Below are 12,929 nucleotides of genomic sequence, written 5' to 3'. Positions count from 1 at the left end.
GGAGTGATTTGCGATAAGGGCGCATCTGGCAAAAGATTAACATTGGGGAATATCAGTTTGAAAATTTGCAAGTACATTTTCAAATCGTAATTTCAAAGGAAGTGACTAACATTATTTTTTTTTCCTGTATGGGCTTCCTCACTGCGACCAGAATCGTAGATCTATTGTGAGATATGCCCGGGTGTCTGCTGTAACCCGCACTTCTGTAAATAGCAATACCTCTATTGAGAAGTGGCATGCTTATTATTATTGTTCATCAGTGCTTGTGTGCAATGTGCTACTCTTCCTTACACGCTTACTGTTCTACTATACCGATACTCGTTCCTCTTGCAAAATATCACCAATTATAATTCCCTGGAGAAGTTCCGTCGTGCGTCCTTCTCCTCGGACTCCTAACCTTGCGGCTACGCAGCTCCCCCGACTAACATTAACATCAATACCAAAAATCGACGTAAAATAAACCTGGCTTATAGTTTCCTAACAATACTACATTAAATTTGTGCATTTATGGCTTAAATCTGCGCTTTTCTCCTAACCTTTTTCTAATGAGCCTTAAAGTATTCTGCCAACGAGATTCGCCCACCTCTATTTCGCCTTCAAGCATTCTGACAACGAGATACGCCCATCTTTCTTTCGCCTTGTTTTTATTTTTTCTTCAGTTGCGCCCCTTTAAATGCGCCTTTATTTTGAAAACAAAAGTTGATCCGCCCTTTACTGTCGCCTGTTTACGAAATATTTCGCAAATAAGCCCGTTGCTTCAAAACAATGTAAAGGGCCTAGTTCCAAAGTATCTTTTGTTTTGGGTAAACTGCTTTATCGCCCTTCACTAAAAGCTTGATTTAAATAATTTTATCGATTTATACAAAAGAAAGGATTCTTGCCATGAATTTCGTAAGTCTTTTCGAAACCAATTGTGTAATAAAACCATTTGTTTACATTTTGTTAGTTGCGCCGAAATCGCGAATCACTCCGGATTTTTTTGCTTTGTGAAACATACTAAAACCAGCCCAAAACCGTTTTCGTAGAATCACCGTCTTGAACTCAGTTTTTGTCTGATTTAGGATCTGTTTTTTTTAAAGATAGGTAAGAAGATGCTTATATGAGGACAAACACTTAGAATTTCGATATTTGGTCTTAAAACAAAATGGCGTCGAAAAAATATCAAAATTTTTCGATTTCTCAAAAATTCAAAATGGCGCCATTGTTGCCCCTTAGGTTGAAATATGTTCTAACTCGGGGAAATTTGGTTTTGCATCAAAATACACCAAACAATTATATATAGAAACCAAGACAGAGAAAAAAGTCAATTTTATTAACGATGTTTTTCACTTTATGTGCTAGAAACTGTTATGTGCTTTCATTTGTATTAGTTGTAAATTTCAATTTTTGGTACGGCGAAGTTTCAGCGGAATCGTTTAGCTTCAACGTTTCTGATGACGCTTCTGATTCCCGCCGTTCCCGATGAATATATGATTGCCTGGCGTGCGCTAAAAGCTCACGAACCGCCGGTTTATAGAAGAGAGTGAACGGCTCCCGTAAATGAACCACGGTTCTTTGAGCGCACCAAAACTGATGGTAAACGAAACAGAAGTTTTACGAAACGTTTGCAAGAAAATCAATATGAATCTTGAGTCGTTCATATTTCATAATTTACATCGTGTAATAGCACAACAAATTTATTTATTTCAAAATAAGCAAAGAAGCTTTGCTACAGTTTAATGTCTTTTTCGTTGTTGCGGTGTAGCTACCCCGCGGCCTACACTTTGTCCTTTTTACATTTTCCGGACTATCCCGGACTACCCTTTTTCTGTCCCGGACAGTCCGCCCAAGAAACAGAGTGCAGTTTTGAAGACACCAACACATTCACACGTATGTTTCAAAATCAAAAAAAAATGTGTCAAAATCGGTTTGCTTTGATTGTTGTTCTTTGCGTGTCAAACATCCGGTTAAATTTTATTTATTTTATTTGTTATTTTGTCATTTTTCAGTAAATTGGCAAATTTTTTGTACAATAGCACAAACGCGATAAAAGACAATGGTGATAATGACCAAAACAAAAGTGACAGATACCTATAGTATTACGCACACCATTGCAACTGCTCGGAAAGTGTTTTTTTTTTCAGCTGCAAAGCGTAGTCCGGAACGGGATAGTCCTGCCGTAAAAACGAATTCGACATAAGAAAACAGAACTATGAGCAAATGTTCGCAATAGTGTTATAGCACAGCAAAAAATATTTACCCGAGGAAAAATATTGTGCAAATAAGTTCCGTGGGAAATTTGCTTCGTCTAATGTCCGGTTAAAGCCCTTTTTTCACCGTCGATAAAAAAACATGCTAGTTTTAGTTCTAGACTTAGTTTGAGCTCGTAGTCAGCAGCGAGGATAAAAAATTTGCATTTTGCTTAAAGGATACACGAGAAAAAAAGATCCAGTTGGCTCCGTTAATTAATATATGTGTAGTGCCGTGTCAAAAAACGTTTCAATAAAAATAAATAATTGGCCAGAATATCAATAAGTTTGCCGAAGTTTGAAACACCGGGACCGAAAATATAACACTGACACTGGCTCTGGGTTTTCCATCGTCGCCCTTCGTGCTTTCTGTCTAACACTAACACTGAATTGTAGTTGCAAAATACGCCGTGTCGTGTTTAAAATATATTACTCAATGCAGATCGTGGTTTGGACATGGCTGCTCCAGGTTTGGGTTCAACTTGAGTCTGGCCCCTCACAATAGTTTGAATTTTAGTTGCACCGCCGTACAGTGGGACGAAACCAAAAATAGTAGGACATTGGTGTTTGTGACGAAACGCATGGTTTTAGCGTTTTGATGTCTTCTAGAAAGTTTCTCAGCTTTATGAGTACTTTATTTTGACGATAATTTTTTTTCATTTTTTTTGCAACTTTTTTGGATTTTGATTAATTTTTAATCAATTTTTTGTTTTAAATCGGACAACAACAGATTTTTTAAAGTTACATATTCCAACACTTCGCCAAAATTTCCGAGCACCTGTTGAATCACCAAACGTCCAAGGCTTACTCATTTAAGGGCACTGGTTGTCCGATTTAAAAAAAGTTGAGTGGAAAATAATCAAAATCCAAAAAAGGTGCAACTTAATTTCTGAAAAATTACTATCAATTCCCTTCGATTCCAGTACAATATATATATACACAATTGGAGGGAATAAGCATCCAAATAAAATGAAACTGAATATAGCTGCCAACATCTGCCTTTCCACAAGATATGTTCTCTCAAAAATTGTGCAATAAAGGGACAAAAACAGACATAACTCCTCCAAATTAAGAGATAACGATACACTTTCTTCTAAAAAAATGTGACAATTAATCTTAGTTTGAAGTTTGTAGAACACTTAAACAATGGCAAAACTAAGATAAGAGTGTTATCACGCAAAAACACATTTTAGGGGGTGTTTTACTTTAATACCTTATAAATTTGTCAGATTCAGAGATAGAATTTTCCAATGCTCTACAAACTTGCTCGTAATAGCTAGTTCTACAATGTGTCGGAAGCAAGTTACCAAGTTCATCAAGAAATAAAAAAGTTATTTTTTTTTGTTTTGGTGTACAACCCCCTTAATGAAAAAAATTTATCGTCAAAATAAAGTACTCATAAAGCTGAGAAACTTTCTAGAGGACATCGAAACGCTAAAACCATGCGCTTCGTCACAGAAACCAATGTCCTACTATTTTTGATTTCGTCCCTCTGTGCGCCATCTTCTGTAAAAGGGCCTTGATTTTGATTTCTGTATGTGATTTCTTATGCAAATATGTATACTACAAAAACATTTCTTCACGCGTTTGTTTTTTACATTTATTACAACCGTTTTATATTTTTGCTCTTCACTGCACTCCGGAAATATGGGAAGTAGAAAAAAGTGATCTGTTTCGGTTGTCTACTAGAAATCAAACATTGGTTAAACGAATTTACTATTTCATCATTTAACCTAGAAAGCTTATTTTCGATAGTCACAAGTTGATACATGGTTAAAATGAACGAGTACTAATCGAGGTATTTTGAAATAGCTCTTACGCCTAAATTTGAAATGGTTTTGCATTATGGCTAATTGCCAATGATACTCGAGTAGTTTGAATGTGTTTCGCATCACATATAATAACAGTACTTACCATATTGACATAACGAAACATTGAATAATCCGTTTGGCGCACATGGTGGTCCCGCCGGGCAGAAACACATGTTATCTTTGTTAATATCAATGGAAGCAAATACCTTCGGCGATGGGGTAAATCGATATCCTTGAACTCCATTTTTAACGATAACCTCTTTTTCGAAGGACAGCGGTAGTAATCGACAGAGGTCTTTTTCATAAACGAAAAGAGTGCTGTTTTTGGTAATGTGTGGCGGAAAGATAGAGCCATCAGTGCCATTTAGACGATTGCATTCTTCGGTAACCCAGTGAGTTTGGTGAGATTTTCCATTGTACTTATCAATTATACCATACTTAGTAATATCGTCCACTCCTGACCAAATAGTTACCGTGTCCTATAGAAGCAATTTTTAATGAAAAACTTCAAAAGAGGTGTTAGAGAATGTAATACCTTTGATGTACTATTCTTTCCATACATGAGGCCAAACTCTTCGTAAGGTAATTTTTGTTCTTTAGGTACAACATCCTTTGCCAGCTTCAATAACGGATCTTCGTATCCCCATAGAAGCTGCCCAACAGAAACTTCAACAAATGGTTTGATTTTTAAAATATCCATGATACTGGCCATTGCAAGTCGAAGAAATCTGCAAGCAAAAAAAACATATTTTTGAGTGCAAATTTTCAACATCACTAACGTTTACTAATAGTACCTCGCCGCATGTTTACTTTGTGATGTAGCACTAAGCATAGGTATATTTGGAACGATCACCACATCATCTTCAAGGCCACCTGATTGCTCTTCGTCAAAAATGTATACCCTCTTTTGATTGTAACTTATGGTTCCGTTTGGATTTTCCACAATGTTGACTTTTTCCCATGTTTCTCTGTTGAAAACAAATTGATAAATATAGGTATATATATATATATATATATATATATATATATATATATATATATATATATATATATATATATATATATATATATATATATATATATATATATATATATATATATATATATATATATATATATATATATATATATATATATATATATATATATGTATAGAGTTGGAGAGAGAGAGTGTGTGTGTGTGAGAGGGAGAAACTCATTCCGACATGTAAGAACTTGCTGCGTTGGTTAACTACATTGTTGACGTCAATGAATTCTAAAATTATACGCAAAAAAACTCACACATAAACATAAGGACCCAACTCGTCCAGAACAGGTTTTGTTCCATTGTTTAGGAATTCGTCAGCGTTGGTGACGTTATAGACGAATACTCGAATGATTGGTTCCACTGGAGGTTTTGACCACCATCCAAACGACTGTCCTCCTTTTCTTAGTGCTACTTGGTGATTAATTATTGCTTTAATTAGTGTTGTAAATCCAAATGTGACTAGAACTCCGAGTACGAGCAAGCTTAAAGCGAATGCTATCACAAACCCTGCAAATAAATAGAGAAGATATAAATCAGTCAATATGCAACAGACACGATAGACAATACTAAAGTATGGTAAAATGAAAGTAATGTTTATCATATTGTTGCAGCGTTAATTTGGCTCAGTACTGGTTGCTTACAGTTCAGTGGATTAAAAGCGATTGTGATAACCATCTCTATTTAGAAAGTCTGATTTTCAACGTGATACATGATTCGAAGGAAACAACTGAAATCTTGAATTTGGCTTACACATTCAGTGAAAAGTGTATTGAGTAACGGAGCGTGAATAATTATGTATCACATAATTTTATCAATATACTGCAAAATGCACATACCACCAGCGCAATACGACCGTTAGATATATTTATAAAAGAATGCACCTTATGGGAGTAGTTTCCGTTGCTTTGGGAGCATGCATAAATAACGTAGCTTTTTTTGTTTTTTTTTGACATCCTACCTCCCCCCATCGTAGCATTTCGTCACAAAACTGTAAACCCCCCTTTCCACCCCAAAATGCTACGTCATTTGAGAATGTTCCCTTTCGGTTGCATATGAGCCAAAGCGTATAGGGGAACCTCTCCTATATTTATCTTAACATCTATATTCATTACTCATTTTTGTCCAATTTACCGTCAAATTTAGTTTTTTTTCTAAGTAAGAGTAATTGTAATTTTACCTCTCGACTTAGTCGAGTGGTCGGAAAAAAGTAAAATTTTACGGTGATGAGATAAATATAGGTGTTAAGAAAAATATAGCAGCGGTTCTCCTCTTTGATCAGACAGCTACTAAGAAATCCAATAAAAATATTCGCATTCGGCGTTCAGAGTCTGAGATAACTAAATATTTGATTTCTATGTTAACATTTGAATATCTTCGAAATGTGACTGAGCCGAATGTAGAGAGACTGTAGACTAGCACTTTTAGTGTTGGAGCACTGTCAAAATCTCAAGTAATGTGGTGGATTGTTATTGCTGTAGTGATGCCAAATCACTTAATCCATTACGGTGGTTCCCGTTCCAAAACTATTGGATTTTGTTGTAACACTTATTTGTATGGGTGCGAGATTTCTCTCTCATCTCATGGAACGTTTTCTTATGTAAGGGTTCAATTTTAGGTTTATTCAAAATCGGCCACATTTGTGTTTGTAGTGTATGTGGGGTGTGTGATGTACGTATAGGGTTACCATTTGGTCGGGGTTAAAAATCAGGACAACCTTTTCAGGTTCAAAATTGATATGAGGTGTTTTCTTTTTTTAGGTATCAATAAATTAAACACGTAATTTGAGATTGCACTTCAAAATACGCCAAAACACTTATTTTTTTATCCAAAGTATTTCTCGGACGATCCAATTTTGCAACATTGATTCATTAGGCGTTATTAGATACCTAAAAATGCATCATTCGTAAACTGTTTAAAATTAGGTCCTTAAATTTTTAATTAACCTTAATTAATCCCAAAACTGTCTTAAGCAGAGTGGTTTGCATATCACGAACACGCATTATAGCGACCGCCATCATGGTGCGTAAAAAGCTGGATAGCTTTAGGACCTTAAAGTCAGATAGTTGAGGGTTGCATTGGCTAGACAATTTCCCTCGTCAAAAAACAACCAAAGAAAAAAAATCGTTCAAAATGAGCCCGTTTCGTTCCGGAATCAAAGTATAAGTATGTACTGAACAATCTTCAACAGTTCTGAACATCCGACATCATTCAGAAAAATCAGGACAAATGCTAAAATAGGAAATATAAATCAGGACGCTCCAAACGGGTCTCAAAATCAGGACATGTCCTGCTAAATCAGGACGGATAGTATCCCTATGTAGGTAGTGTATAACTTTGTGCGAGGTGTTGTGTGTGTGTGTCATTCCAGTAAAATATTCCATCCTGTTACAAGATTATTCCGATAAACATTTTTATATCGAATTACACATTAGTAGTGGTATTTGTGCATTTTAGGGTGGAGAGGAACCCGAGATGTATTGAAGTAGCATAATATGTCGATTCTGACACGGCGTGTACTGTCGTGCGGAGCTTTTTGAAGTTGTTCAACTTCATGTTGCTTTAATTCAAATAATAGTGAATGACATTCAATAATTTTTACATATATTTAACGCGGAAATGATCCATTGAAAAATCGAAAGGGTTCATATAGCGGTCAAAAGCTTGTTTGTTGGTTCTGGCCAGGGATGGTTTCTCCTCAGAGGAAAAAAGAGAAAAGTGAAATTCTGACTCGCTGCTCTGCTTTCAAGGGTTGTGCTCTTCTCTTTGTTGCTTTGACTTCTCTCTTGCGTTGAGTGCACATCAGGTGATAGAAACCTACACAAAGAGAAGGTAAATTGTTCCTCTGCACGAAGTTGCTCTTTGCGGAACTTTGTGAAGCTCGTTTTGGTTTGTGCGATGAAACAACTATTGGTAGGCAAAGCTTGAAGAGAGCAGCAAATCATGTGTATCTGAGGAGCTCGCAAAAAAACACCACTGTAGAATCTGAAATATTTCTCCAGAAAGATAATAAATTGGTGTGATCTTTCTCACATGATAGAACCCTACACTCAAAAACTACACAACAGAGCTTACCAATTAAGTAAATATCAAATGAGGAGAAAGTCGAAGTTGAAAAAAATAAATAAACTTCTCAGCACTGCGGCGTACTTCTGTGTATTCTCTCTAGAGTGATTCACTACTCTTATCTCGCTCTGCTGTGGTGTAAGCAGCAAGTGTGTTGGTTTTTTCTGCGAGCAACAGAGACAGCATAAAACAGAAGAAAAAGTGTAGTACAAAAAAATGCTACATGCAGCTCTCATGCTAGATAAGAAGCATGGGCGCAACTAAGGAAAATTTGTAGGGGGGGGGGGGGGCTAGTTTTCATGCATGTAATTTTAAAAAACAGAAAAAGGAGTTTTAATATGCTTATTTAATAACGCTTAAAATAGTGTCGTAGCAGCAGAAAACATCACTTCAAGATAGAATCTCCGAAGATGTACTGAATATCTTGAACACAGCGTCAACGCCAACCTCTTTCAGCGACACTGATTTGATATTGAGGAGAGCCAGGTTTGGTAAATGGAGAGCAGCTTGTCAAACAGCGACATGAACGGAAGAAATGACTTATATAAGCCGGTGATCGGCCCGCACAGTCTGCACACCGTGACGAACGACAACGGCCAGCTATGCAACAACTTCGCAGCTTCCCGCGGGCTGGCAGTCCAAAGTCCCTTCTTTCCTCGACCAACGAACAGCAAAACAATTGACCACGTTCTCATCGACGGCCCGTTCTGCTCAGATACGCACCTACGTACGCACCAATCACAGTGCTGATCGGACATGACCACTTCGATACAAAAAACTACAAAACCCTAATATAAACGGTAGTCCTCTACGGAAGTCCTCTTGGTGTTTTCGAACGGGAGGTGCTGTGGACTATCTACGGTAGAGTACAAATGGACGACGGATAACGGCGCGACAGCGCATGAACCATTAGCTACAAGCGCTGTTTGGAGAGAACCCCATTGCGCACCTGGCGAAAGACAATAGGTTGCGGTGGACAGGTCACGTCGTAAGGATGCCGGACGACAACCCTGTGAAATCAATTCTCTTCAGCAAACCCTACCGGCATCAGAAAGTAAGGGGCGCAGCGTGCATGATGGCTCGACCAGATCGAAAGAGACTTGCGAGTGATGAGACGTCTGAGGAACTGGTGAAACACAGCCCAAAACCGAGTAAAATGGCGACAACTTCTTGATACAGCACGAGTTACTACAGCTCTAGTCTGACTGGTAAGATGAGTAAGAGAGCTAGGTTTGAGAATCGATCCTGGGGGCAGAACTAGTTCTTTGCCAATGAATGATGACATCTCAATTTGTGTTGATTTTGATGCTCTGATAAGTAGTATGGAATGTATTTATATTGAATACAATCATTCTCTGGAAAATTCTAGGGGGGCTAAAGACTTTGAAGGGGGGGCTGAAGCCCCCCCTAGCCCCCCCCTCGTAGTTGCACCCATGATAAGAAGTAAATGGTAAATATTCACTCTGCTCTTATCACATGCACGAGTTCAGGAGTTTAGCACTTTCTATACACGCAAAACTTTTCCTCATTTCTTCAAAAGTAACAGCGCAAAATTGGCTCTTGGGTAACAAATCTCTTACTAAAAAGGCAATAAAGTTCTTCCCTAGTTAAGTAACAACACATACTGGCATATATTTTGCACGTTTCATGGGAGTAAGAGTATCTAATAATGGTCGTTTCAACCACATGCAAAGATTTTTTTGTCGAAAAAATGCTCCCTTTCCATCTCCAGTCAAGAAAAATCACACACCGTCGCATGTGTTGCACACGTTCGGTCTGAAACATGCTGAACGCCAACGCTAGCGATCGGGCGAGATTCTTGCCGTAGGTTAATCAACAGCCGTACGTAGAAACGAAAGTGTTTCTAATTAGACATTTGAGGTTGACGGTTGAGATTCTATGTGTGAAGAAGGGGAAAGAAACAACCCTGATCGTTGCATCAATACAAATGCAGGGAGTGAAATCTCGATACACATGTATTGCGGTTCTTGGTTGTATGTTCGCCGCCAGAAACACATACAAGCGTGTAGCCGTCATAAATTTTGTTACTTTTTGCTTATTACAATTTGTGTATAATGCGGGTCGTAGTACACAAAAAGTAATAAAAAGTTGCAATAGAGTAACAGAATCTTCCTCGTTTCTGTTAGGTGTGGTCACTTTTACAAAAATACGTCTATTCTCACAAAATCGAGCAATTTTCATTAGCCACGGCATTTTTTAACTCAGATGTAACCTTATTTATACGGTTTTATTGCGTTACTCAGAGAAGAGTTATATGGAGGGGACCGTAAAAGAGGGTGAATGTTACTCAAACTCTAAAAAGACTTCAACTTTTTTGACGTCTATAAACATCGTTCTAAACTGAGTCAGAGTTGCGGTTCGGATCCGAAAAAAGTACAAATATGTTGCTGTAAGAACAATGAATGGATTTTTGTTGTAACAATGAATTTTTATTGTAACAATTAAATATATAGCCTTTTTATTGTAAGCTTGTAGACGGTTTTTGCCATTACCATGTTTTAACAACGTTTCTCGTTGCTGAATCTACCACCAACAATAATTTAACAACATTGTCAGTGACTTCTAAATGGATGCGATAAATTGCCGTAAAGATACATATCAAACCCCCTCCTTTTCAATGGTAAAAATGGCAAAAACAATACTTTTATTGTTCTGCTCTATGGTATTCAACGTAAAATTGATGTATTTACATTGTACACATAGTTAAGTAACTTTTGAGGTTTTTTTAATGTTATTTTTTCGACAAAATTATCCGGTTTTTTCTTCATTTAGGAGTTGGTCAGCTTATGAATGATGAAAGTATGTGCTTATAAGCGTGTGTGTGTATATATGCGTGTATATGTGTGTATATATGTGCATGGCTATTTATATGAGTGGTATGTATGTATCAGTCATTGTAATTTTCCATCGAACAGTCATGACATATGTGCATGTGTGGGTGTATATGTATGTATCTATGAATGTATCGAGTTTCAGATTTTTGCAAAACAACATTGGAGGCAATGACCCAATGATCTCGTCGAGCTGAATCTATTGAAATCTTGCACTTGTGCCTCAGTTCCCAAGCCGATTTTCTAAGCGATTTGGATTTGGATATGTTATACTTTATACACCCAACACAAACGGGGAACATTTTGTTACTTTGGTGCAACTTTTTATTACTTATTGTGTATTAGACCGCGCATTATACACAAAGAGTAATAACCAAAAAGTAATAAAAATTATGACGGCCACACGCTTGTATGTGTTTCTGCAGGAGCACATACAGCCAAGAACCGCAATGCATGTGTTAGCAAAACTCCACTCGTTGTATTTGTATTAATGCAACGGTCAGGTTTATTTCCGTCCCCTTATTCACACATAATAAGAATCTCACCCGTCGACCTCAAACGTCTAATTAGAAACACCACTGTTTCGTTCCCCAGTGTTTACTTGAAATGAAAAATGCAATACCGTGAGCCCAGAGTTGCGAATATTGTTCGGGATGGGCACGAGTTTTGTATCTTCAAACCCCAAATGAGTTTCTATGAAGCACACTCATTGCGTGTTTTAGATAGCTTGCATAAAGGTAAATGTTTCTGTTTTTCTCAGACGCATTTTACAAATCGTGATGTGATTCCAAGACGTATTGAAATCATCAACGTTTGCGTACTGTATGACGGGAAAAATTCTGCTTGGCAACTCTTGTCATATTATTTCTTTATTCCGTACTAGCTGACCCGGCAAACTTCGTCCCGCATATTTTAGTGTTTAATTTAATAATTTCAAACATTTCAAGTTTAATGATTCCTTGCGATTGGATTATATCGTTTAAAAATGATTGGTTTTATCGGAATGGCAACATCCTCAACTTTTGGCTTTGGTACATGACCTCTATTCCGAATATATATTGGGTGCATTTCAGTTGTTTTCGTTGTTTTCCAGAAACTGAAAGTGGTCATCTTCTAATTCAAAATGGTGTCCAGGGTCAATGCTTGGCTTCTCTACATCATTTCGATTACGGACATATCCATATGTAGTAGTATTCGGTTATTTTCGGCTGTTTCCCAGAAGTTGCCATTTTCCAATTCAAACTGTTGTCTAAGACCAATTTATAGCTTCTTGCATCATTCTGGATCAGGTGATACTTATATTGGGTGGTATTTGGCCACTTTGGGCTATTTTTCAGGAACCGTAAGTCGCCATCTTGGATTAAAAAATGGTATTTGGAGACAATTTCTGGCCCCTGAGCGTCATTCTGGTTTAAGAAACACCCAGATTGGGTGTTATTTGGTCATTTTCGGCAATTTTCTAGAAACCGGATGTCACCATCTTAGAGTTCAAAATGGTGTCTGGTCGATTCTAGCTCCTGTGTATCATTCTGGTTCCGAAGATACTCATACTGTATGGAAATCGGCCATTTTTGGCTGTTTTTTAGAAACCGGAAGTTGCCATCTTACAATTCATAATGGTGTCTGAGATCAATTTTCAGCTTCATTCTCGTTCCAAAGATACTCATATTGGGTAGTATTTGGTCACTTCAGGCTGTTTTCCGGACACCGGAAGTCGCCATCTTGGATTTCAAAATGGCATTTGGAGACAATTTTTGGCCTCTGAGCGTCAATCTGGTTTGTAAACTCTCATATTGAGTGGTATTTGGTCATTTTCGGCTGTTTTCCAGACACCGGAAGTCGCCAACTTACAATTCAAAATGCTGTCTGAGGTCGATTTGTGGCTTCAGTGCATCATAACAATCCCGGAAATACCCATATTGGGTGGTATTTGGTCATTTGCCGCTAT

At 37.5% G+C, this 12,929-nt stretch overlaps 2 protein-coding genes across 2 annotated transcripts in view; both read right to left on the bottom strand.

Annotated features, from left to right (window-relative positions):
* The window catches only part of LOC129725616 (scavenger receptor class B member 1), a 253,463-nt gene that overhangs the window by 130,491 nt on the left and 110,043 nt on the right, over window positions 1-12,929 (bottom strand). The gene's annotated exons all lie outside the window — the stretch shown is intronic.
* Window positions 1-12,929, bottom strand: part of LOC129725617 (scavenger receptor class B member 1) — a 53,283-nt gene that overhangs the window by 14,161 nt on the left and 26,193 nt on the right. Inside the window, exons 2-5 of the mRNA XM_055681654.1 lie at window positions 5,321-5,573; window positions 4,834-5,007; window positions 4,575-4,767; window positions 4,143-4,518 (exon numbers count right to left, since the gene is read on the bottom strand). Coding sequence (XP_055537629.1) covers window positions 4,143-4,518; window positions 4,575-4,767; window positions 4,834-5,007; window positions 5,321-5,573 — 996 coding nt within the window. The remainder of the gene's footprint in view (window positions 1-4,142; window positions 4,519-4,574; window positions 4,768-4,833; window positions 5,008-5,320; window positions 5,574-12,929) is intronic.

The sequence above is a fragment of the Wyeomyia smithii genome, chromosome 2, assembly GCF_029784165.1.
Source record: "Wyeomyia smithii strain HCP4-BCI-WySm-NY-G18 chromosome 2, ASM2978416v1, whole genome shotgun sequence".
Lineage (NCBI taxonomy): Eukaryota > Metazoa > Arthropoda > Insecta > Diptera > Culicidae > Wyeomyia > Wyeomyia smithii.
This window is presented reverse-complemented; position numbering and strand designations above follow the sequence as displayed.